The sequence below is a fragment of the Amphibalanus amphitrite genome, unplaced genomic scaffold (genome assembly GCF_019059575.1).
Source record: "Amphibalanus amphitrite isolate SeventyFive unplaced genomic scaffold, NRLGWU_Aamphi_draft 001028F_arrow, whole genome shotgun sequence".
Taxonomy (NCBI): Eukaryota; Metazoa; Arthropoda; class Thecostraca; order Balanomorpha; family Balanidae; genus Amphibalanus; species Amphibalanus amphitrite.
The window spans coordinates 50,223-77,006 of NW_024882522.1; the positions used below are offsets into that span (position 1 = coordinate 50,223).

Below are 26,784 nucleotides of genomic sequence, written 5' to 3' on the forward strand. Positions count from 1 at the left end.
AGCGGAGATCCCAAAAAAGTAAACAAAAGTAAAAGGCTAATATGTTGCGTAACCGGACAAATCTTCGTATGGCAATTCTTCGTCGCGCAATTCCTCGTCCGCATTTCTTCGTCCGCAAATCTTCGTCGGCGCATTTATTCGTGTCGCATAACTTCGTCTCGCATTTCTTCGTAAGCGCAAATATTCGTAGCGCATTTTTTCGTATCCGCATTTCTTCGTACGCGCATTTCTTCGTCAAGCATTTTTTCGTCCACGCATTTCTTCGTCTACGCAAATCTTCGTCCGCATTTCTTCGTCCACGCAAATCTTCGTCTGCGCATATCTTCGTCCGCAAATCTTCGTCCCCGCAAATCTTCGTCCGCAAATCTTCGTCCGCATTTTTTCGTCCACGCATTTCTTCGTCTACGCAAATCTTCGTCCGCATTTCTTCGTCCACGCAAATCTTCGTCCCGGCAAATCTTCGTCCGCAAATCTTCGTCCGCAAAACTTCGTCCGCAAATCTTCGTCCGCATTTTTCGTCCACGCATTTCTTCGTCCACGCATATCTTCGTCCGCAAATCTTTGTCTGCGCTATCTTCGTCTCCGCAAACATTCGTCCACAAATGTGGTTCAATAAAACCATGAAGAAATATCAGACCATCAAGTGATTGACGAATTTAATGCATGGAATGGATGACGAAACTTTTGAAGTCAGGTAGATGAGGTCTGTCAGGTGAAGCTATTGTATTTGGGAGCCGAGAATTGAAACATTCCATATCATTTGTGTCCCGGGTATTCTTTTTTCGCGGTCGATGAATGACAATACAATCTCATGTACCCTCGCCGGCATAGGCGGCGGAACGGGGAGGGCACCGGGGCACCGTTCCCCTCTTTAATTTTGGCCTTTTAACAGTAGCCCTATGGGCGTAGCATGGAAAGAATGGGACTAAAAGTCGGCAGTGCCGTGCCCCCCCCCCCCCCCTAATTGAATGTGTTCCGCCGCTACTGCTCGCCGGACCTATTTGTTTTCTACATATACGCCGGCCGAGGGGGGCGGGTACGACCCCCGCCCCCATCGCCGTTTCGCCACTGGTGGAGCTAGCGCGTCGCGGAAAAAACGAGAGTGTGCGCCGTTACGAGACGCAGAGGTTAATACCCGATTTTAAGGCCTTCTAGGTCAGGGGTCGGCTTACAGCCCGCGGGCCGGATCCGGCCAGGAGGGTGACGGTTGGATCCGGCCCGCGACCATCTGACGTCCGGCCCGCGCAAGTTTTGTCTAGAAGTAGAATTAGACAAAAACACCCGCAAATGGTGTTTATAAACTCATGAAGTGTGCGAAGGAAGAACTATTGTGCCAAAGCACATTTAAGTCACTTTTATATCGGAGTCGATTTCTGAAGGAACCGCGGGCCGGAACACGATGTAAGTCGATGATACCAGCCGCGGGCCGGACGTCAGATGGTCGCGGGCCGGATCCAACCGTCACCCTCCTGGCCGGATCCGGCCCGCGGGCCGTAAGCCGACCCCTGACCTAGAAGGCCTTAAAATCGGGTATTAATCTCTGCGTCTCGTAACGGCGCACACGCTCGTTTTTTTCCGCGACGCGCTAGCTCCACCAGTGGCGAAACGGCGATGGGGGGGGGGGTCGTACCCGCCCCCCCTCGGCCGGCGTATATGTAGAAAACAAATAGGTCCGGCGAGCAGTAGCGGCGGAACACATTCAATTAGGGGGGGGGGGGGGCTTGGCACTGCCGACTTTTAGTCCCATTCTTTCCATGCAACGCCCATAGGGCTATTGTTAAAAGGCCAAATTAAAGAGGGGAACGGTGCCCCGGTGCCCTCCCCGTTCCGCCGCCTATGCCGGCGAGCAGGGCTGCGGAGTCGGAGTCGGAGTCGGAGTCGGAGTCGGTCGGAGTCGACAGTTGTGACCGGAGTCGAAGTCGGAGTCGGAGTCGATTTTAGAAACCCGAGCCGGAGTCGGAGTCGGAGTCACCGAAAATCTGTCGACTCCGCAGCCCTGCTAGGCCTGCGGAGTCGGAGTCGGGAGTTGGAGTCGGTCGGAGTCGACAATTCTGCCCGGAGTCGGAGTCGGAGTCGGAGCTGGTTTTTGAAAGCCGGAGTCGGAGTCGGAGTCGGAGTCGCCGAAAATCCATCGACTCCGCAGCCCTGCCGGCGAGGGTACAAGAGATTGTATTGTCATTCATCGACCGCGAAAAAAGAATGTCCGGGACACAAATGATATGGAATGTTTCAATTCTCGGCTCCCAAATACAATAGCTTCACCTGACAGACCTCATCTACCTACCTGACTTCAAAAGTTTCGATCATCCATTCCATGCATTAAATTCGTCAATCACTTGATGGTCTGATATTTCTTCATGGTTTTATTGAACCACATTTGTGGACGAATGTATGCGGAGACGAAGGTAGCGGAGACAAAGGTTTGCGGACGAAAATATGCGCAGACAAAGATTTGCGGACGAAGATTTGCGTGGACGAAGAAATGCGTGGACGAAAAATGCGGACGAAGATTTGCGGACGAAGATTTGCGGACGAAGTTTTGCGGACGAAGATTTGCGGACGAAGATTTGCCGGGACGAAGATTTGCGTGGACGAAGAAATGCGGACGAAGATTTGCGTAGACGAAGAAATGCGTGGACGAAAAAATGCGGACGAAGATTTGCGGACGAAGATTTGCGGACGAAGATTTGCGGGGACGAAGATTTGCTGACGAAGATATGCGCAGACGAAGATTTGCGTGGACGAAGAAATGCGGACGAAGATTTGCGTAGACGAAGAAATGCGTGGACGAAAAATGCTTGACGAAGAAATGCGCGTACGAAGAAATGCGGATACGAAAAAATGCGCTACGAATATTTGCGCTTACGAAGAAATGCGAGACGAAGTTATGCGACACGAATAAATGCGCCGACGAAGATTTGCGGACGAAGAAATGCGGACGAAGAATTGCGCGACGAAGAAATGCCATACGAAGATTTGTCCTGGAATCAATATGTTGAAAACCGGTGAATATTTTTCGGTGAAATTTGGTAGATATTTGTTTTTTCTCTTTCTTAATCGAGCGACATCACTTTCTTCATGCCAATTGATTGACTTTTTTTAAGGTGGGAGGGTCCCTTTAGGACCCGCCAGTGCATTGTGCACAGAGTGAGAATATACCTTGGTATATAGGGCCTTGGAGACGTGCATATTTACGTCTGGACAACGAGTTGCGTTGGAGAGGCCGGAAATAGTGGCGATTTCAGGACCGCAAGAATGGACCGCCATTGGAATGATTCTTTTTTAAATCGTGCACTGTTTTCGGCCGGAATTTAATAGTTACTACAAAATATTTTGTAATTACGTTTCCACCAAGAATGAATGCCATCAGGGCTAAATTTTTAATACTATTGCATTTTGTCAAGAAGCATATAGTGCTGTTATATTGCAGTTTTAGCGCGTTTGTTACAAAATATGAAGCGAATAAGCGTCAGTGTAATTCATCAACAGTGCCAGCTACTAAGCTATACTAATTGCTCTTGTCCATCCACTAAAATTTATTAAATATTTTGCTTTGTGTATTCCAAAGGAAGAGGGAACTATTTCATTTGTGCCTTCATGTCAGAATTGAAGGTGGATCATTAAATTTTCAACGCAGTTTACAAACAAGCATTTGGTCTTTCTCGTTTATAAGCAGTGGCAAAGAAAAGGTTGATCAATCCTGAAGTTCAGTCATCGTACCTCAACTTGGCAGCAAGATCCCCCAAGGACAGAGGATATATTGTATACATGTCCTGTAAATCAAACCAAACAAGCATTTGGTCTTTCTCGTATATACCTAAGCAGTGGCTAAGAAAAGGTTGATCAATCCTGAAGTTCAGTCATCATACCTCAACTTGGCAGCAAGATCCCCCAAGGACAGAGGATATATTGTAAACCTGTCCTGTTAATCAAAACATTTTTGTGCCTTCAAAGGCTTAAGTTATCTGTGGTGTGTTCGGAGTAAGGCTATATGGCCGTTTTTGTTGTATGTTTATGTGGAGATTGAATATAACTGTGACCCTGTGCTTGTTTGCATACTTACGGTCAAACAGGGAACAGCACATTCACATAACATACTCACCTAGCAGTTAGCACCTAACTCATAGCTGTACCCTGCAGGATCTGTACTTGTTCATGTCTCGAGCATTAACAAAGCACTAAAGTAGCTTAGTAATCATTTCCCACATTTTCTGAGCATCTAACATGACATACAGCAGTGCAGAGCAGCTTCAGAGAAGAAACACTTTAAATGCACAGTCTCACACCAGCCACCCAATGAGCCAGTTCCTCAGTTGACTGTTTCCCTGGACACAGCGTGGCAATGTGAGCTTACTTTTGGCAAGTTGGAGGTTAGCAGGTACGATTGAGTTAGGGTGAGTACCTACCTATAACTGGGTGCCACTGCCATGCAGGTCTTGGGTAGGCTGCAAATATGTGTGATGATTGAGGTTAGGTCAGCTGTCAGGTTAGTCAGGTTCAGGTATGCTCATTGCTCAGGTCACATTTTTATGGACATTTGGCAAATTAAAAAACTAACAATCTGATCTTAGGTAAACATACACAACTACTGACTATAGGAAGTAGGAACTGAGCACCTACCTACTTGTGCCTACATCTCATACCATGTCAAAGTGGAGTTCCTTGGTGGAAGATTACCCTCAGTACTGTTTATCCCAGCCCTGTGAAGAAAACTAATACTTCTAAGCTTTGAGTCACTGCTGGCCATCCACAGGAAGAAACGCTGAGACTGAGAGCTTTGTCATTGTATATTGGACCAATAATGACTATCACGAATGACTATGAACACATAATATGATCACATTGTTGCATGGATTGTCACATTGACAATTTTACTACAATCCTTTTTTCAAGAAATACAGTTATGATGATTAACATCAAAATCAACATAAAGTGGATTTAGTGATCCAAGCTTTCTCCTCCAGTAGCAATGGAATGATCGCCTGTTTCATTTGCCAGACACTGAGTACCTGATGCACATTACAATCTGCATAGCATTTAAGCATAGTAAAACTGCCCAAGTCCATTCATTCTAGATTTTAACTTGACAGTTAGCACTAATTTATCTTGCTGTTGTAAGTTATCATTCAATATTCATACCAATACATCAATATGCGCTCATCAGTCAACATTTTCTGGCACGATCCTGCTCAGCGTGCTCTTCAGTATTGCTCCAAGGTCTGCAATATTATAGCTTGTTTTTGGACAATACCTAAGCTCTTTTAATTTTACTTTTTCTTGCTGATATATGAGCCCGATCAACTTGCGTTTATCAACCAAAATTTCATAATTTGTTCAACTTGATATTGATATTGCTCAGTAGTCAGGACCTCTGTCAGCCTCCTGGATACTTCAGATTGTTTTCAGTCAACATGCTTCTTAAATATGATATAAGTCAATCTTAAGGGATTCAAAACATCCAACAAAACGACGTACAAGAGCAAGAAAACCACCAGATAAACTAAAAAATGGCCTTGGAACAGAGCCAAGTGGTGCTCCATTTGTTTGTTTACATTGATTGTAGTGCTGATGTATTTTTAGGACTCTGAACGTCGGCTTATAAAAAAATGAAACGTTTTTACAAAAGTTGTAAGGCAAGTAATATTTATCTGAAAGAACTAAAATATTCAAAAGCCAAACACTATGAAATACATGAATCGGAACGAAAAAGTAACCCAAAAATCCAGCCTAATCACCGGCTCCTAAAACTGCAACACAATCGGCACTTTTCCCCGCAACTCGTTGTCCAGACGTAAATATGCTGGAGACGTGGGTGCATTGACCTGTAATAGACTTGTATAGGTCAATGCGTGGGTGTAGGCCTTGTGTTATGAACATTCTTAGTTTAAGTCACTACCTACCTACCTACAACCTAAAACCTACAAACCTACAACCTAACCGTAATTACTGGGGTGATTTCGCTGAAACCTTTGACTTGGCATACAGTTAGGCACCCACCAGGCAATGCATTCCCATGTCAATGTGTTACATACAGTTAGGGTGCTACTGCACGTGCGCACGTGCAGGGGGCGCTTCCAGATCTCGAGAATGGCTGGGCCAATTGCGCTCAAATTTGGTACACACTACACGGTTGGAGACTGGTTAGGGTACTCTCTTAGCAGACGTCACCCGAGCTGCCATATCTATGTCTCACGTGCGCAACAATTGCCTTTTCACGGTTGAATATATAACAAAACATAATCTAACCTGACCTAACCTTACCTACAACCTACAACCTAACCTACCAACCTACAACCTACAACCTGCCAACCTAGGTACCCTACTGGATATGGCAGCTCGGGCGACATCTGCTAAGAGAATACCCTGGTAAGTAGGGTGCAGTGCAAAAGTCAGTTTGGACCCCGTTTGCATGTGCGCACGTGCAAAATGCCGCTTCCAGATCTCAGAAATGGCTGGGCCAATTGCGTTCAAATTTGGCACACCACTAGTGGACGGTTAGAAGGGTGCTTTGCACAAGCCTGTTGGAAGTATCCTCTCGCCCTTCCACACGTGCAGGGTTCACTATCTCGCTCGCTCATTCTTCGCCCAAAAGGCGTTTTGTTGGTGTGGTATATGAGTAGATTAACCCGCGCCCCACTGGGGAGTGGGCTATTCATAGCCCCCCTCCCGTTTTTCTGCAATAACTTCCAAACCGCTTGACGTATCGACGCCAAACTTTCAGTACCTTCGGCTGCATCAATTTGATACCTTGTGTCAAAATATGAACTTTGTAGCTACCATAGGTCGGCCGGAAATGACGTCAGAGTGACGTCATGTTCGGCCGATTTCGACGTTGAACCACGGCAATCGCTCCCAAGAGCTCAGTTTTTAAGCTAGATCCAATTTCTTTGCATGAGCGAACTCAGAATAGACTGCGCTATCAAACTGCTATCTCGGATTTTCGAAATTCTGAATATTTCGAAAATTTAATATAATAAAATCCAAAATTTATATTTTTACATCTTTTTCCAAAGGTTTTTGACTTTGAAAAAAAAAAACGGAATATATGTGATAGAACGCATTATTTTGACCAACTCTAGCAAGTTTTAGCTAAATATCTTCAAAAATGGCGCCAATATAAATAGCACCATCGTGTTCCTGAGCTCAAACTGCAGCCAATAGACACATTTTTTGTTGAAAAATTATAACTTCAAAATTTGACCTTTTTTGACCTGAAAGTGACCTGACCTAAGCTACATTCGACTCAAAATGACCTCGAATGACACAGACGACATCAAATTCGAAATAATTGGCCTAAATGGACCATAAAACATGTGTCACGTGACCGACGCATGATATAATATTTTCGTGACCTGTGATGACCTGACGGCTGACCTTGACCTGAAAATCAAAGTACAAGTTTGGTACCCTCAGGGTATGTAGAGCATCTGTTCACGAGTGTGTGAACCAAAAATGAGCCTGATCTGACTTGTAAGACGGCGGCCAGAGCCCAAAACGTGTACAAGCCAAAATGCTAATAATTTTTACTTTGACGTGACCTGTGACGTCATCGGTGACCTCGAGGTCAATGAAATTAGGTTTCGTTCGACAGTTTTTCCGGGGCTATCAGACGCCGTTTGAATTTTGACGATCGGCCCAGTAGTTTCGGAGTTAGGAGGGGGGGGGGGGCTATGAAGAGCCCCCCAGTAGGGCGTGTTATACGCAGACCCCAGTGGGGCGCGGGTTAAGGTTGAAATGGTAGGTTGGTAGGTTGTAGGTTAGTAGGTAAGCTTAGGTCAGGTTCAGGTTAGATTAGGTTTCGTTATTTCTGCTTGTATTGTACCTGATTTTTTTAGCATTCAATGATTGTATGAACAGTTGTCTAGGACTGTTGATGCATGGTTTGTGACAACATGGTGTGGTTTTTATTCAATTTTGAGCCTAGGGTGCAAAAGAGGGATTTGACCCACCTCTGAGGCTTGAACGGTAAATGACTTTTGCAGATGACACGTACTTAAGTGCCAGTACCTAAACTAATTTAAACAGCACACCAGCACACATGGAAAGCAGTGTGCAGCTGATGAGGCTCCTCACTTGATAAGTGAGAACTGAGAGGCACCTCAACAATGTCGAGAGGGTAATATTCTAGCATGGATGAGGAATACTTCATCCATGATTCTATAGTTCGTTTTTTCTAAGTTCGACCCTCACTGTAAACATCTTTTTGAACATAGCACGAGAATTGCTAGCTGAATTACTAAGAAAACTGGTTAGCGCACATTGTACTGCAGACATGAATAATATTTTCCAAATAAGTTTTAAAAACCGATGATATACCGTTCTGTTAAACGCCGTACGATCTATTGATCAGTTCAGTTATACTTTCTGACAAGATGACTATCCCTGTGGGGTTGTATATAAAGGCAACTACGAGCTAGGAGTCTGGGAAATAAGAGTCAGGAAGAAATAATTTTGAGTAAAATTAATCGTCTGTGAAATCAATGTGCGCCAGCCAGTTTTCTAAGTAATTCAGCTAGCAATTCTCGTGCTGTGTTCAAAGAGACGATTACAGTGAGGGTCGAACTTAAGAAAAACGAACTATAGTAAGGGAGCTCATTGGGTGTGAGGCTTGAGGTGGTTAAGCAGGTGTAGGTATTACTTATTAGTTATTAGGTAGGTGCTTATTAGATGTTAAGTAGGTTTGAGGTTGGATTTGGTCAGGCTAGGCTAGGTTAGGCAGGCTTGATTGTTTTTTACTTACAAAGTGCTGCATGGCGAATCTGCACCATATGTTCAACCAGATCAGTGAAAAATGACAAGGAAAAATTACAATGGCACAGTAAGGTGGCAGGTTCTACACAAGTTCTACCCATCTCCTGTATGTGCAGACCTATCTCCTATATGTGCAGTAAGGTGGCAGGTTCTACACAAGTTCTACCTATCTCCTGTATGTGCAGACCTATCTCCTATATGTGCAGTAAGGTGGCAGGTTCTACACAAGTTCTACCTATCTCCTGTATGTGCAGACCAAAATGCAGAAGCTGATGGCAGGGCTGCAGAGTCGGAGTCGGATTCGCTCGGAGTCAACAATTCTGCCAGGAGTCAGATTCGCCAAAATTTACCCGTGGCGGTCGCAGGGGGGGGGGGGGCATCAGGGCCATGCCATGCCCCCCCTCCCCAAAGGCAAATCAGGGGGCCATCATATCATTATCCCCCCCCCCCCAAACAACCGATAGGCCCCCATGGGTGTATAGGGCCCTGGCCCGTATTCGATTGGGCGAAGCTCGAGAAACCCATTAACAGCTCCCATACCGGTCTTTGAGGGTCCTACACTGACCTCTGAGGGCCCTTCAGTGGCTGTCAAGCGCCCACATTGACCGCTGAGGACCCACATTGACCTCTGAGGGCCCTCCACTGGCCTTTGAGGGCCCCTAAACCGGCCTCAGGGGCCCAACCAGCGGCTGAGGGCCTCACACCAGCCTCTGGTGGCCTCATTTCTGTCTTAAGACTAGCCTTTAATTAAGTGCCTGTGGGGGCCCCGCACTGGATTCTGAAGACCCGATGTCGGTCTCACAAGAGCCCGGATCGGCCTCTGAGGGCCCATCTTGGCCTTTGAGGGCCCTCCGCTTGTCTCTGGGGTCCAACGTCGGCCCATGCCGGTCTTTTAGGGCCCCACACTGGCCTCTAAGGGCCCATGCTGGCCTGTAAGGGCCCACATTAGCCACTGAGGGCCCCCCGCACTGGATTCTAAAGACCCAGTGCCAGCCTCTAAGGGCCCGTATCGGCCTCTGAGGGCCCATCTTGGCCTTTGAGGGCCCTCTGCTGGCCTCTGAGGTCCAACGCCGGCCCATACCAGTCTTTTAGGGCCCATTCTGACCTCTGAGGGCCCATGCTGGCCTGTAAAGGCCCACATTAGCCTATGAGGGCCCCGCACTGGACTTTTGAAGACCCGATGCCAGCCTCTTAGGGCCCGCATCACCTTTGAGGGCCCATCTTGGCCTTTGAGGGCCCTCTGCTGGCCTCTGGGGTCCAACGCCGACCCATGCCGGTCTTTTAAGATCCCACGCAAACTTCTGAGGGTCTCATGCTGGCCTGTAAGAACCCACATTAGTCACTGAGTGCCCAAGTCGGTCTCTGATGGTCTGAAATTGCCCTTTGTAGGCCTTGTACTTGTCTCTGAGGGCCCTAATCTGGCCTCTAAAGGTTCCTCACCTCACCAGTCTCTGATGATCCCATTTCTGTCTCTGGGATCCAAACTGACCCTTATGTGCCTCGTGAGGGCCCCGTACTGACTTCTGAAGGATCGATGCCGGCTTCTGAGGACCCATGCCGGTCTTTAAGGGCCTCACACCGACATCCGAGGCCCCACACTAGCCTCTGGAGGGCCCCAAACTGGCCTCTATAGGCCCCCAACTGACCTATGAGGTCTCTACACCGGCCACTGATGGCCCTATTATGTTCTATAGGGGGGGGGGGGCAAGACTTACCTTTGGGCGTCACGCACTTGCCTCTGAGGGCCCACATCAGCCTCTGGAGTCCCATCTGGGGCTTTTTAGGCCCTTCGCTGACCCTTGGATACAACGCCGGCCTCTGGGTCTGACACTGCACTCTAAGGGCCCCATTGCAGCCTCTATGCGATAGTTATCGCCGAAGCGTTATCCATGGGCCCATATGTGTAGGAACCATGGGTGCAGTGGGTGCAGTTGCATCAACAATAATTCTGCAGTGGGTGCAGACAATGTATTCTGCATCCACAATAATCTGGAAAAAATCCTTTTTCTCGTCAACACTAATTTCCATGCAGCACGACAAATTCAGGATATTTTGCCCACTACTATCCATCTTTCGAAGCATTTGCTACTTTGATGGTCTTCAAATTTGTGCTCAAGTACCTAAAAAAGAAGAAGAAGAAACGGAACACATGTGTTTGAACACATACCTACCGATGACCCACTGTCAAAAGTTTTAGCACGATACCTTCGAAAATGGCAAAGTTAGCCGCTTTTACTTTTCGCGGCAGTCAATTCACAGTTGCGTGAATTATTGACATAACCCATGGGCGCCGCCACCGGGGGGGACGGGGGGGACGCGTCCCCCCCACTCTCAGAATGGAAGGGGGACGTCCCCCCCAAACTCATTACGGAGCGAGCGAAGCGAGCGTAGTCTTTCGTAGGTTAACGGAAATTTCTGAGTATGCCGTGGTCACGCTTTTGCTAGGCTTATATCTCAGCAACCACTTGACCGATTTACATGCGGTAATTTTTGTAGGGTAGCACTAGATTCATTCCTTCTAACAAGCATCGGACTATTCCCGATGCATGTGAGTGACCCCATATGCACGCGCCACGTGAAAAACGAAGAGGTGTCAGTTTTGTAACAATTTCAATATCTCGGCAACTACTGGGCCGATTGCGCTGAAAGTTGGCATGTAGGTAGGTATACCCACTAGGCAATGCATATCCATGTGCCACAGTTGGGGTGCTGCTGCACGTGCGCACATGCAGGGGTCGATTCCAGATCTCGAGAACGGCTGAACCGATTGTCCTGAAATCTGATACATGGTTAGGGACCGGTTTGTAGGGTGCCGTGCAAAAGTAATTTGGGACCCATTTTGCACGTGCGCACGTGCAGGGTGCCGCTTCCAGATCTCGAGAACGGCTCGGCCGATTGCGCTCAAATTTGGCACATCGTTAGGGACCAGTTAGAAGGGTGCAGTGCACAAGTTAGTTGGAGGTATCCCCTCGCAATTTCGCACGTGCAAGGCCCACCCCACCCTCTCGCTCGCTCCGTTGGTCGCCCCAAAAGGCGTTTTACTGGTTGTTATCCTACTCGAAATTTGATTAGGCCCTTCGGTCCAATGAGGCCATTTCAGAGCCGCAAGTATGAAACAATTAGCGGGAGACATTGGTCGGGGCAGCCACATCAGTGAGCCACTTCGGATGAACCCGACCAATTGAACAGGCAGCCCAGCCCACTGGCACTCACTGCACCCGGCAAAGGACTAATAGCTCCAGTGGAGCCATTCCCGCATGGGATAGAGTTGCCCGTCCAGCCCGGAGCAGGGGGTTGCGGCGTGGAGGAGAAGGATTTGACTGTCATGAGGATGGAAGAGATGGAACGGCCGGTGCCGAATCTGAGAGGGTCCAGGAGGTTTAGATACTCAGTATATGGGGTGTGGGCCTACAGGCATTGGTCTGACCCCTGCCACCTCGGCCAACAAAATCTCCAGCTCTTATCCGACCTGTCATTGCGGAACTGCCGATTTTTGATATCGTGATCAACGTGTGTCGTATAGCACGACTGGCCGAACACGGGCCTAATATATTTCGTCTAACCAGCCAAGAGCATGACTTTACACCAATCCGACCTCGAAGTCAAAATCCGAACATTTTCGAAGACTTCAACCCCGACTCTGGCCAAAACTGGCCAAAACAGTCAACTCCGACTGATTCCGGCTCCGACCCCACTCTTCTGCAGTCACGCTACACTACATTTCCAGCTTCTAAGAAATAAGCTATACGGTTGACAGGACCACAAAACTTTGAGGCGACTTGACTACTTGACTTGGTTTTCCTGACCTAAGGTTTTCTGGTATCAAGCTTGTTACACGGGCTGCAAAATTCGCATTTTGGAGCAGTTTTGCCTAATGTTTTTTTTGCCAATTTTCGCGGCGCTTCGCGCCGATTCGTGCACAAGCCAAAAAGAGAGATTTGTGACTATACAACGCCCCCTCCCCCACGCGGGTATGCAATATGCATTACCTATGCAATATGCATTATCGATCATATTAGTGGCATACATCAGCAATTATACCGTGATAGAACACGAGGCTTTGCCGTGTCAAAATGAATCGGACATCAGATGTGTATACGAGTATAGGTAGGTACTCGGTGGGAATGCGGTCTATAGCCATTACTTTAAGGAAATACCTACCAAGCATAGTACGTAGTTCAAACCAGCTGAATGCTGATTGGCTAGCATTTTTCCGTAAGGGAATGGATTCCTCAGTAAGAGAATGACAAAGTGTAATCTATGGGAATGACTTCAGTCTTCGAACCTAAAATCGATACCGATATATTTGGCTAGGGTGATCGTTGGGCCATAAAAGCTCCTGATTTGCTCTCGTCTCAGCTCAAGCTACAAAACTGTTACTTCAGTTCAAAACCCTATGTTAAAAGTGGCATATTTGCTTTAAACGTTGAATGCATTCGACCGAAAAAGCCACGGTAAGAATGTCTTCTATTGGGTTTTCAGTCGGTCAGTCCGTCCCCCCCAGTCAAAAATCCGTGGCGGCGCCCCTGACATAACCAATGCTTCAAAATGAACTTATCTGTACCTACCTGTTCGTCATGGTATGTACACCCTCACAGGTCCGCTTCACCGGCTATTGCTGGATTTCTGCACCCATGCACTATGCCCGTGGGCCCCTTTAAGCTAGTACTGGGCCCCCGGGTCAGCGGAGGGGCATTGCTGGAGTTGTGAATTTTGGTCCTGGTTCCAGAGAATAAAATCTGTACGGAGAACCGGCCAGCTTTTAGGACACTCACCAGGAAAATCATATATGTGTGGCCTACTAAATGTGACGGTTGATAAAATGTGTTCTCTTAATGCTATAACTATAACTCCATGTTATAGACGTAATAATAGCAGTTTTTCTTCACAAAGGCATGAAATTTCAGAGATTTCAGGTGCCGAAGTATAAATTTGTAAAGGAGAACAAAATCGTTTGGACCCGACTGGGACCAGCAAACGGCCTTATTTCCAACACTTATTTCCAAAGGGGCCCCTGCGGCAGGGGCCCCTTTGCCAAGTTGCCCCCCCCCCCCCCAACGCCAAGCCTGCGACCGCCCCTGAATCTTACCGACTCTGACTCCGGAGTCGGAGTTATCGCTTGCCCTGCACCTGTTTGCTTGACGATACTACGCTCGTTGACCTTTCGAATAAGGTTTTGTCGAAAAAAGTAATCCTGCTTTTGACGAGCGTTTTCAGCAAAAGAAGCAGAAGACGGCGGATTTGCCAGAACTGTTTTTAATTTTGCACGCTGTCAAGCATATTTGCAATGTTAGGCCTTGGAACGCACTAATGCTCGTTTAAGACAAAATAAAAACATCTCCATTGTGAACTTAATTATCATGACATGGATTTTAATCCGCGCCCCGCTGGGCTATTCAGTCATACGCGCCCTGCTGGGGGGGGGGGGGAGGGAGGGGAGGGCAGGGTCTGCCCCCTGTCTAGCTTCCGAACCGATGGTCAATCGAAAGCTCTCAACAAGGGGGATCTTAAGAGCCAGTTCTTTTTTTGCTTAAAGGGACCCTCCCACCTTCAAAAAAGTTAATGAATTGGCATGAAAGTGATATCGCTCGGTTCAGAAAGAGCAAAAACGAATATCTACCAAATTTCATCGAAAAATATTCACCGGTTTTCAAGATATTAGACTTTTACTTTTGTTTACTTTTTGGGATCTCCGCTGTTCCTAGCGACTTTATTTGAAAGTGCGGCATTTGTTGCGCGCAAAGCAGCATATACCACCGCGTGCTACAAAACGTTTTAGTCAAACATTTAACGGACGTTCGAAAGCCTGATGACGTCATCAGATTCCCGTAATGGTTAAGAGATAGGGACCACGCTGGTCCCACCCTGCAAGTAAAGGGAAGAAATTTCTTGAACACCATAAAGCTGCGGGGGTTGCGACCAAGATAAATGGTGGTTTCTGAGCCTGGCCGCAAACTTGGCTATCTCAACTCAAAACTAATGTTAAGGTGGGAGGGTCCCTTTAAGTAAGTCAGGTCAAGGGTACAAAATACAAGTTTCTACAGTATCGGCCTTGCACCGAAGTTGCCGAAGAATGGACTGAGACTGATTGCCCAAAACGTGTTCTTACAAGCAAAACGTGACAATATTCGTTCCATACAATATCGTGCAAAGGTCAAGGTCAGATCAGGTCAAGTCACCAAAAACAAAATATAGAAAAGGGCATGTGCGACACATGTTTTATGGGTTTATTTATTCATAGAGTTCAGTAGGCACACTCAATAAGTGATATGGACCACATCTGGATGAATTTCAGGTCGAGGTCAGGTCAAATGAGGTCAAATTTTGAAGTTGGTTGTTCAGACCTTAAAAGGTGTGTACCTACCTACAGTGTATCTGATGCAGTTTTTCACAGCGAATCGAATTGTGCTATTTTGTTTCCGTACGAGGTCTAAAACTTCCAAAAAATTCATTTTTCAAAAATTTTGTGTGTCGTGACGTCATAAAATTTTGAATAACTCCCAAATTTTTGAACTGATTCTTCTAAAAATTGGTATGTAGGTGCACATAGACCACTTCTCTGACACATATTCCGTTTTTTTATACACTCAAAATTTTGGATTTATAATTATTTTCCCAAAAGTCAGTTTTTTTTACAAATTTGGGCGAAAATAAAAAAACGAGATAGCCATTTGATAGACAAAGTAGAATCACGTATAAAAATTTTGTTACGTCTTGACTCCTTTAAAAATGAAGATGTTAGCGGCGTTTGAAATTTTGCCGTTTTTGAGGCGAAAATGTCTGACATAACGTCACATAAACGTCGCTTTCTTAAATAAAAAATCCGACGGATTTCGCTCAAATTTTCAGGAAACGTGTTAAATTGATGTATGATAAGGTGCTGCAGGTCTGACGTCGCTGGCGTAACGCGTTTAGAAGTTCTTGGCGAAAAACGGGAGGGGGCCGATTCTGCCCCCCCCCCCCCCCAGCGGGGCGCGGGTGAAGAGAAACGTCTGGAGTCTGAGTCGGAGTAGGAGTCGATTTTTTATAGCCGGAGTCGGAGTCGAAGTCGCTTGAAAATCCATCGACTCCACACCTGGCTGACGGGATTAGACTAATGCCTAATGTAAGACATGCAGTCTCTTTTTATTTATCATCCCTGTAAAATTCCTCCCAACATACAGGGTGTCCGGAAATTAGTTGTCCATTGTCCCGGAAACTAGTTGTCCATCAGCTCGCCGCAATAATTAACCCGTGCGGGGCTGGGGGGGGGGGGGGGTGAAATTTTACCCCTCCCCGCAATATCCCAAAAACGGCGGCGCACAGCGCCGCCAAACTTTCAGTACCTTTTCTTATATCAATTTTACACATTTCTGCCAAATAAAAATAAAATCGGTTGAAAACTTTTCGAGAAATAAGCAAAAATGTGACGTCACTATAGGCGATTTTTGTACTATGGTATTGGTGACCTTTAGTGACCTCATCTTGAACTGACCCGGTCATGCCACCAGCCTAACGGTCTCAAAGCACCTTGCAGCATTCAAGTGAAGGCTTTCCATGAAGTATGAAGCTCATAGCTTCCATTGCCTGATCTCCGTAGCACTGCAACCTCAAAAACCACGCTTTTGACAGCTGACCTCGGTTTGACCTTGACCTTGACCTCAAACTTTAAATTAAGTACATGTTTTTAGTTGTTCGTGATGAGATCTTTCGATCGGCGTTTGAATTTTTCAAATCGGACCATTAGCTCGGAAGATAACAGGGGGAGGGTAAAATTTACCCCCCCCCCCCAGCCCCGCGCGTTCGGCTGGAGACCCCAGCCCCGCGCGGGTTAATAAAGAAAGAGTCCCCGGGTCATGGTTTATTTACCAATTTATCCCCTGCCCTGTCCCACCCATTGCCTCATCCCCTTTGACATTCCATAGATCAAGATGTCCAGAGTATCCGCGCTGATGTTCAGCCACACCTTTCACAGGTTTCTCTTAAAGTGACCATCCCACCTTAACATTAGTTTTGAGTTGAGATAGCCAAATTGGTGGCCATGGCCTGAAAATACCGGTTTGGGCACTCGCAACATCGAAAAATGCTTTAAAGGAAACAGTCCACTTTCCTGAAATCAGTATTTTGCTATTGATTTATGATTTTTTATGCTCAAAATAATCATGAAATAAAATAAAACCTTTTTGTAAAAACAATTATTTTCTATATTTTAATATAGGACGAACTATATTCTATGTAAAATAATGTTTGACGCGGAAGCTTATTACGCATTGACCAATCATATTGCGTAGCTCAAACCTACGCATACTGCATTGGCTGTAAGCAGCACGCTGATTGGCTGACGATGACGTGGCTGCATTCCTGTGCAAGGCACGCATTCCTCTACAAGGCACTCTTTTCGGAACGAGAAATGGAATATCTTCGTCTAGGGTGATCGTTGAGCCGTAAAAGCTCCTGATTTGTGCTAGTCTCAGCTCAAGCTACGAAACTGCTATTCCAGCTCAAAACCCCATGTTAAAAGTGAACTATTTCCTTTAATTCGGAGATATGGAATTTCAAACTTGCAGTTTTCGGATTCTAAGGGGCATTGGAATGCCCCCTTAGAATTTGTGACGTCAGCGGAGATCTAACGATTTTTAAATCTTTTACTAAAACGTTTGGTAGCACGCGGTGGTATATGCTGCTTTACGCGCAACAAATGCCGCACTTTCAAATAAAGTCGCTAGGAACAGCGGAGATCCCAAAAAGTAAACAAAAGTAAAAGTAATATCTTGAAAACCGGTGAATATTTTTCGATGAAATTTGGTAGATATTCCTTTTCGCTCTTTCTGAACCGAGCGACACCACTTTCATGCCAATTCATTATTCATTAACTTTTTTGAAGGTGGGAGGGTCCCTTTAAAGGGACTATCCCACCTTCTAAAGTGTTGTTAAAACCAGTTAAATTGTGCCCGACTTTATAGATTGGATGACCAGGAACACGGTTCTGGCATTTATTTTTCATTAAACATCTTAGGCTTCCCATATTCCAAACACAAACTTTCAAATATGTGACGTCACAGCCCAAAATTACCTCCTTCCCCAGGCCACATTACTGCCATAAAGCTGATTCTTTTAACTCTGTAGGCACCACAACAAAGTTCAGACCAAGTTTTAACCCTCGCCCGCACATGCCATTTTCCCACCCTTGAACGCACATGGGGGTTGCCACCCCCCCCCCCCCGGCCATTTCGTTCCTGTTGGAGATAGAGCTTAGCGGTAAAGACCAAAAAGATTCTTTGGGAAGAGACGAATCCAATGATACCCAGTTTTACCTTCCCAGGTCAGTCATTGACCTTCCAGGTCAGGTCAAACTAAAAAATGTTGCTGTTTTGGGTCACCGTTGGATATCAAGTGCGCTGCTTATCATATACCAATGCCGATGCCGTTTTCTGGTGCCAAGCCAGCTAGAACCTCTCTGTCACACTACCCGACCAGGTTTTTGCTGCTGAGGTCATTTCAGGTCAAGTTAGGTCAAGGTCAATTATATGTGTTTGTATGTCTGTGTGTGTCTGTCTGTATATTGATGTGTGCGGCGATTGTTTATGTGTCCATATTACATGAAATCATGATCTGAGAAGCTTTTACCAAAAATGCAGTAAAAAAACTTCACAAAAAGTAAATTCCGCTTGCCTAAAACGCAATTTTCTTAGATGACCTAGGTTGACCTTGAACCTGACCTTGACATCTGGGCCCTGTTCATGAAGTCGGCGGTCGCTGCGGCCGGCCGCAGGTTCTAAGCCCCGCCCATTTTTGAAACGTCATCACTCACTCGGCCGCAGCAGCGTTCCATGAACAGCGTCTGCTGCCGAAATAGTTTCCGACAATTCTTTGCAACTGACGCACACCGCTAGATAATTTGTTTACAAGATCGTCTCCATGACAACACGGCTTGCGCCTATTTGACTTCAGTGCGCCAAGTTCAGTGCAATTAGTTTTCTTGCGGCTCGGCGGTCGCTGGATTGCGGCCGCAGAGATCGCAGCGGCCGCAGCAAGGTGACGTCATACATTCGTCATACTACATGAGCCCCGCCCCTTTTTGTGACGTAACAACCCGGCTGGCCGCAGCGACCGCAGCGGCCGCAGCGACCGCCGGGGTTCATGAACAGGGCCCTGTACATCGTCGAACAACATGTTCCATGATAGGTAGGAGGTAAGACTGGCAAAAAAGGCCGAAATCAAGGTGTCAAAAGCTCACAAGGCCCATAGCCAACGCAAGATGTTGAGAATTGGCCATTTGGGTCATGACATGACCTGAAAAACAAGGTCATATCTCCGAAACCAAAAACCACAGAAACTTGAAATTTTCAGTGCACATCAAGAAAGGATAGAGGAGCAGCTATACCAAAAATCAGCCTTCTAGCTCTAAAAATGTTGAGTGCAGAGCAGAAAGACTACCTGGGGGGGGGGTGGCAACCCCCCCCCCCATGTTCGGGCGAGGGTTAAGCGATTTTTCAACGAACAAACCCATTTAAATCAGAATGACTAAACGAGGTGACGTCACACTAACGGTCGCTCCATGTTGAAGATAGGGCCTTGCAAAAGGCCCATTTTCAAATGAAGGGAACGAATTTCTTCAACACCAAGAGGCCGCGGGGGTTGCAACCTAGATAGATAGTGGTTTCTGAACCTCGCCGCAAACTTGGCTATCTCAACTCAAACCCCATGTTAAAGGTGGGATAGTCCGTTTTCTGTGGGAGCTGGTTCAGTCTTGATGAGCTCCCCCTCCATGATTCCCCATAGGTTTTCGATTGGGGTTAGGACATAGGGCACCTCGGCTCTACCAGCAGAGTGAGCAGTGGCTGTGCAGTGTGCTGTGTGCTGTTGCTGAAGTTCAGCTGGTGTGGCTGTGGTGTCACCAGATGTTGTCTCGTCCCTCGCCATCAGCAGGCTGGCACCAGACACTACAGGGAGACTCTCAGAATATAAACTTATTCCTTTTTAAATGTGGATTGTGTATATAGTGGAGCTAAAAGTAGACCTGGAATGAAGAAGGAAACGTTCAAGGAAACGTCTTAGACAGAAAAATTAGAGGAAACAAAATAACCAGAGCACACAAGAAAGGAAGACGCTAACGCTACCGAGACGATTGAGCCACGGTCGTTCTCAGTCGGCTGCCTTTGTTGACCTCGGTCCGGTAGCCGGCGCCGGGACGGACGCCTGCACTCGCTCACACAGGGCGGGGCCGGCCGGCCGCTGGCGGCGATGCCGCTGTTCGGCGCGCTGGGCGCGGCCACGGCGCTGCAGCCGGGCGTCAAGTCGACGCTGCTCTTCCTGTGGCACCTGGCGTGGCGGTGCCGCGTGCGGCTGCCCGTGCTGCTCACCGTGACGCTGCTGGTCATGGACGCCAGGTGAGACCCCGGCCGGCCGGCGGCGGCGGCGGCGGCGGCGGCCCGCCTCCGTCGGCGCTCACCGGCACTGATGGTCATCCGCGGGGCATCAGCAAACCCTAATGGAAACTCCGCTTTGCAAATTGAGTCATTTTTAAAATTACTCCATCGCAATAGCTGCGACGTCGTTGCGCGCAATATCAGCTATGAAAGCCGACCTCGCATGGTACTGAGGTCACATTACCCACGACCGAGTCGGCAAACCGGAAAATGACCCTTCAAAGGGCTGTCATACGTTCATAGGTCGCTGCTGTTCATGACAAGAGTAATTACCCCCCCCCCCCCTGTCTGGTGCTCGTAGTCCCACAACCGTCGGGTGCCCCCCCCCCCCCACAGTTGGGCGCTGACCGACCCTCCCTGTTGCCCAGGATGCGCATTGAGATCAACATGGACGTGGAGGAGATAGATGAGCCTCCTCTGGCGGAGGAGCTGGGCGACGCCGAGCAGGAGGACGAGGAGGAGGACTCGCTGCTGGACGAGCTGAGCGACTCGGACGACTCGGAGGACATGTGGCCGCTCGACTCGGCGTCCGACGGCGACGAGCCCGTCCCGGAGGCCGCCGACGGCCGCTAGAGGCACACTGCCGCCCGGCATCCGTACGGCCCGGCCGCACCGCCGCCAATACTAGCGACACCGGCAGTGATCCGGAAAATGGCGATTGACCACGGATAAAAGGTGATGTGATATGCTCGTGATGCAAGATTACGAGATCCTTTGGAACACAAACGTGATGCCCTGTGCAAATAAAGGTGTGACCTTTTTACACGTGTGAAAGCTGCCGGCCGATGAGCAGCTGCACTCGCTGGCGGTGACCAGCTGTGGCGGGTGTGTCCGGGTGTTTGGAGGGTGTGTCCGGGTGTTTGGAGGGACGCTACTCGGGTGACGGGACAGTGACGGCCGCCGCTGCCGGTCTTGCAGTGACGGCCTGACAGCGTCACCGTGACGGCGCTGGGTGGCGCCACCCGCGCGTCACTGTCTGTGAGCGGCCCCTCCCCAACAATCCCTCCCACGCTCCACGGAGCTAACATACTATTGCGCATCAACTATTCGCTTTGTTAATCAGTCTTATGGACGCAATAGTCGCCGTCCTACCTACTCGCCGCGTCCGACGAACCTGTCACGTGAAGATCGGTCAGCCGGGCCGACTGACCCGCTCTGTGCTGTGCTGTCCCCTGCGCTGTTTCAGGGCGTCTGTCCATTCTGTTGAGTTCGCCAGAGCCCAGAGTCATGAATTTCGCAGACTTTCCGAATACATTTTCATCTCACAATGGCGTATTCTAAATTCACGACCGGGAACTAAACGACGACATGAATTGATGAATGTGGACGCCTCGCACCGCCCGGCGGCCGGCGGCGCGTACCCGACAGTACCTAGCGGTGGCGGCGGCGCGTACCCGACAGTACCTAGCGGTGGCGGCGGCGCGGCGGACACGTGCTGGTCGCCTGTCGGGCCGGGCCGGGCCGGCGGCAGGCCTGGCGACGAACCCCTCCCCTCTCGCTGACCCCCGGCGCCGCGCCTATTTCCTCTTGGCGTCTGCCTTGTGTCTGGCGGTCTTTTTGGCCGGCTTGTCCTTGGCCGGCCGGCTGCTGAGCAGCGGGTGCGGCTCGTCGGACGGCGCGCCCGCCAGCGCGATGTCCACCATTTTGGCGCGCTTCTTCTTGGGACTGTCGCGGCTGTCCCGGCGGCTCTGCTGCTGCTCGGGGCCGCCGTCGTGGGGCCAGCCCTCCTCGGGCTCCTCGACCTGACGGCGGACCGTCAGCGGTCAGTGTCAGCGGTCAGCAGTCAGTGTCAGCAGTCAGTGTCAGCGGTCAGCGGTCAGTGAACGGAATCAGGCAGGAGGCGCTTTTTATATTCCGCTGTGACAGCTTTTAATGATCTGCCACAAACCATTCGTGACAAGAACACGCGGCTATTAAAAAGAGAGCTGCGGAGTTATATGCTACAGCGGCAGCTGCCTGCCAGTGACGTCGGCTCGTGACGACCCCATGTCTGGGAGCGTATGATCGAGTGTGTGTTTGTGCGTTTGCTTTTACGTAAGTGATCACTTGATACTCTGTTTAATGTTAATCTGGTCCTGGAATAGCCACACCTGTGTGGATAGGGCCTTTGACGTGAAATAAATAAATAAATGGTCAGCGGCCAGCGGTCAGTGTCAGCAGTCAGCGCTCAATGTCAGCCGTCAGTGTCACCGGTCAGCGTCCCACGCATTAGCTCGCGACCCACTGGGGGGAGGGGGGAGGGGTGTCCACATGTACAAACATGTGAAAAAGGGAGCTGGATAAGTTGAGCAGTTAACATAAGTCACACAGTGATCTAATCTGGACTGACCCAACATTAGCGACCGTTTCCAGTGCAGGTGGCCCGGGCCGCGGCCCACAGGCCACAGTAGCCACCTCCCATACTCAGCTGACCAGCGGAGTCAGCATTTGACACGACCGTGAAATCGCACCCAGTGAAGGAGACCTAGGACAAACTCGAACGTAACACATTCCTAGGGAAACATGGATCTTTGTCACAAACTGCGGCGGCGGCCTGCCAGCGCGCGGTGCGGGCCGCGGGTGCCGGGCGGCGCTGACTGACCTCGGGCGCGATGGGCAGGTAGTCGAGGTCGCCGACGCCGTCGCCCTCCTCGTCACTGCTGCGCAGCGCCGGGATCGGCTCCACGCCGGTCACGTCCACCTCGAGGGCCTCGTCGTGGCGCGCGGCGCCCGGCGCCTGCGCCACCGTCCGGTCCTCGTCGCTCAGGTCAAACTCCGACTCGCGCTCCTCGTATTCCACATTTTCGTCCAGCTCTTTGAAGTCGGGCGCGAACGCCGACCAGTTCTCCACCTGGACAGAGGACGGAGTCAGAGCGGGGGGAGATTGGGGGACGGGTAGGCAGGGTCAGAGCGGGGGGAGATTGGGGGAGGGGTAGGCAGGGTCAGAGCGGGGGGAGATTGGAGGAGGGGCAGGCAGGGTCAGAGGGGGAGATTGGGGAGGGGTAGGCAGGGTCAGAGCGGGGGGAGATTGGGGGAGGGGTAGGCAGGGTCAGAGCGGGGGGAGATTGGGGGAGGGGCAGGCAGGGTCAGAGGGGGAGATTGGGGACGGGTAGGCAGGGTCAGAGCGGGGGATTGGGGGAGGGGTAGGCAGGGTCAGAGCGGGGGGAGATTGGGGGAGGGGCAGGCAGGGTCAGAGGGGGAGATTGGGGGAAGGGTAGGCAGGGTCAGAGCGTGGGGAGATTGGGGGAGGGGTAGGCGGGGGAGATTGGGGGAGGGGCAGGCAGGGTCAGAGGGGGAGATTGGGGGGAGGGGTAGGCAGGGTCGGAGCGGGGGGAGATTGGGGAGGGGTAGGCAGGGTCAGAGGGGGAGGGGGAGATTGGGGGAGGGGTAGGCAGGGTCAGAGGGGGAGATTGGGGGAGGGGTAGGCAGGGTCAGAGCGGGGGGAAATTGGGGGAGGGGTAGGTAGGGTCAGAGCGGGGGGGGGGGAGATTGGGGGAGGGGCAGGCAGGGTCGGAGCGGGGGGAGATTGGGGAGGGGTAGGCAGGGTCAGAGCGGGGGAGATTGGGGGGAGGGGTAGGCAGGGTCGGAGCGGGGGGAGATTGGGGGAGGGGTAGGCAGGGTCAGAGCGGGGGAGATTGGGGGAGGGGTAGGCAGGGTCGGAGCGGGGGGAGATTGGGGGAGGGGTAGGCAGGGTCAGAGCGGCGGGGGGAGATTGGGGGGAGGGGTAGGCAGGGTCAGAGCGGGGGCTCCCTCCTGGCTGACTAGACAGCATGACCCGGCTGAACAGGATTGGGACGGCAGAGCCTTTGAGGGTAACGAATCGTGGTACAGCCTCGGAAAGGTAGCAGGGTGGTTACAGTAAAGCCATGAAAGGCAGCGGATCGAGTACGCCCTGGGAAAGTAGCAGGTCGGATAGGTACAGCTTCAAAAAGGCACAGGCACCGGTGCGGTCAGACTGTAGCGGCCAAATTTCTTCCCTGAACACGGACAGCGGCTTACAAACGGCAACCAGCAAATGAGACGGGGCTTTGAAACAGTGCCAGAGGGCCCCCCAGTCTCCCGACCAGCCTCCCAGTCTCCCGGCCCGTCTCCCCGCCTCCCGACCAGCCTCCCCGCCTCTCGGCCCGTCTCCCCGCCTCTCGGCCCGCCTCCCGGCCCGTATCCCCGCCTCCCGGGCCGTCTCCCCGCCTCCCGGCCCGTCTCCCCGCCTCCCGGGCCGTCTCCCCGCCTCCCGGCCCGTCTCCCCGCCTCCCGGCCCGTCTCACCTGGTTCTGGGCCGTCGCCCGGCCTCCCGGCCCGTCTCACCTGGTTCTGGGCCGTCGCCCGGGCCGTCTCACCTGGTTCTGGGCCGTCGCCCGGGCCGTCTCACCTGGTTCTGGGCCGTCGCCCGGGCCGTCTCACCTGGTTCTGGGCCGTCTCACCTGGTTCTGGGCCGTCTCACCTGGTTCTGGGCCGTCGCCCGGGCCGTCTCACCTGGTTCTGGGCCGTCTCACCTGGTTCTGGGCCGTCTCACCTGGTTCTGGGCCGCCTCCCGGCCCGTCTCACCTGGTTCTGGGCCGTCTCACCTGGTTCTGGGCCGTCTCACCTGGTTCTGGGCCGTCGCCCGGCCCGTCTCACCTGGTTCTGGGCCGTCGCCCGGGCCGTCTCACCTGGTTCTGGGCCGCCTCCCGGGCCGTCTCACCTGGTTCTGGGCCGCCTCCCGGGCCGTCTCACCTGGTTCTGGGCCCAGACGGAGACGACGCCGGCCGAGATGGAGGTGACGATGGGCCGCACCGGGTGCCACACCACGTCCAGCAGCAGCTCACCCTTGGTGCCCTGCAGGATCTTCACCAGCGTGCCCACCGACCGCTCCCAGATGTAGAGGTCGTGCTGGCGCGCCGAGCCAGCGCACACGTACTCCCCGTCACCGGAGAAACAGCACTTCTTCCACATCGTCTTATTGACCTGCGGACAGCGGCCGGCCGCGCCCGGCGGTCATCAGACAGCGGCCGGCGTCACCGGACAGCGGTCACCGGACAGCAGCGGTCACCGACAGCAGCGGTCACCGACAGCAGCGGTCACCAGACAGCGGTCACCGGACAGCGGTCACCGGACAGCGCCCGGCGTCACCGACAGCAGCGGTCACCGATAGCGGCCGGCCGCGCCGAGCGTCACCGTGCTGCCGACGGAACTGCTCTGCCAGTGTCTGCACAGCCCTGCCAGTGTCCGCACATCCCAGCCAGTGTCCGCACATCCCAGACAGTGTCCGTACAGCCCAGCCAGTGTCCAGACAGCCCTGCCAGTGTCCGCACATCCCAGACAGTGTCCAACTCCAGACAGCCCAGCCAGTGTCCGCACAGCCCTGCCAGTGTCCGCACAGCCCCGTGCCGTCGGTGTGCCCGCCCGCCCGCCCGGTACCTGGTCCTGCAGTTTCTGCACGGGCTCGGGCTCGCCGTCCAGGCCGGCGGCCAGCACCTTCTGGGCGTCGTAGACGCGGATCACGCGGTCCACAGAGTTGACCAGGAAGCACTCGCCGCGCCGCGCGAACTCGATCGTCTTGAGCGCCGTGCTGTTGGACGCGCCGGAGGTGACGCGGAACGAAGCCACCACCTGCGGCGCGGCAGACGGGCCGGGCGGCGGTCAGTCCCACCTGCGGCGTGGGGCCGGGCGGGGGTCAGTCCCACCTGCGGCGTGGGGCCGGGCGGCGGTCAGTCCCACCCCACCTGCGGCGCGGCAGACGGGCCGGGCGGCGGTCAGTCCCACCCCACCTGCGGCGCGGCAGACGGGCCGGGCGGCGGTCAGTCCCACCCCACCTGCGGCGCGGGGCCGGGCGGGGGTCAGTCCCACCGACGGCGCGGCACACGGGCCGGGCGGCGGTCAGTCCCACCTGCGGCGCGGGGGTCAGTCCGAGTCCGGGCTGCGAGCGGATGATTTTATAAAACCTGGTAGTATTTCACATCAAGGTGCATTTCACGCCCTAAGAAATTGCACCTCGTAAAAGTGGGCGATTTGACTATAATCGAAGGACGTGTTAAGCGCCTGTTGTACAGGGTGTAACGAAATTATCCGGACATCTTTCTTCGCGACGCGCTGTAATTAACCCGCGCCCCACTGGGGTCTGCGTATAACACGCCCTACTGGGGGGGGGGGGGCTATTCATAGCCCCCCCCCCTCCTAACTCCGAAACTACTGGGCCGATCGTCAAAATTCAAACGGCGTCTGATAGCCCCGGAAAAACTGTCGAGCGAAACCTAATTTCATTGACCTCGAGGTCACCGATGACGTCACAGGTCAGGTCAAAGTAAAAATTATTAGCATTTTGGCTTCTTCACGTTTTGGGCTCTGGCCGCCGTCTTACAAGTCAGATCAGGCTCATTTTTGGTTCACACACTCGTGAACAGATGCTCTAGATACCCTGAGGGTACCAAACTTGTACTTTGATTTTCAGGTCAAGGTCAGGTCATCACAGGTCACGAAAATATTATATCATCCGTCGGTCACGTGACACATGTTTTATGGTCCATTTAGGCCAAATATTTCGAATTTGATGTCGTCTTTGTCATTCGAGGTCATTTTGAGTCAAATTTAGCTCAGGTCAGGTCACTTTCAGGTCAAAAAAGGTCAAATTTTGAAGTTAAAATTTTTCAACAAAAAAGGTGTCTATTGG

General features: G+C 51.2%; 2 protein-coding genes across 10 annotated transcripts in view; one reads left to right on the forward strand and one right to left on the reverse strand.

The window, feature by feature from the left end:
- LOC122369360 lies at positions 1-22,298 on the forward strand. Of its 8 annotated transcripts, none has more exons than XM_043344052.1 (3): positions 1-18; positions 19,657-20,120; positions 20,528-22,298. In XM_043344052.1, exons 2-3 carry the CDS (start codon positions 19,975-19,977, stop codon positions 20,730-20,732), a joined length of 351 nt encoding a protein of 116 aa, XP_043199987.1. In that variant the 5' UTR covers positions 1-18; positions 19,657-19,974; the 3' UTR covers positions 20,733-22,298. The 8 variants fall into 8 exon arrangements, with proteins under 8 accessions (XP_043199987.1, XP_043199986.1, XP_043199982.1 ...); XM_043344051.1 differs by lacking the exon at positions 1-18 and adding an exon at positions 2,955-3,005; XM_043344047.1 differs by lacking the exon at positions 1-18 and adding an exon at positions 3,086-3,104.
- The window catches only part of LOC122369358 (retinoblastoma-binding protein 5 homolog), a 23,887-nt gene continuing 18,490 nt past the window's right edge, over positions 21,388-26,784 (reverse strand). For both annotated transcript variants that reach the window (XM_043344044.1, XM_043344043.1), the window contains exons 4-7: positions 25,536-25,727; positions 24,852-25,082; positions 22,741-22,989; positions 21,388-21,901 (exon numbers count right to left, since the gene is read on the reverse strand). In XM_043344044.1, coding sequence (XP_043199979.1) covers positions 21,677-21,901; positions 22,741-22,989; positions 24,852-25,082; positions 25,536-25,727 — 897 coding nt within the window. In that variant the 3' untranslated portion in view covers positions 21,388-21,676. The remainder of the gene's footprint in view (positions 21,902-22,740; positions 22,990-24,851; positions 25,083-25,535; positions 25,728-26,784) is intronic.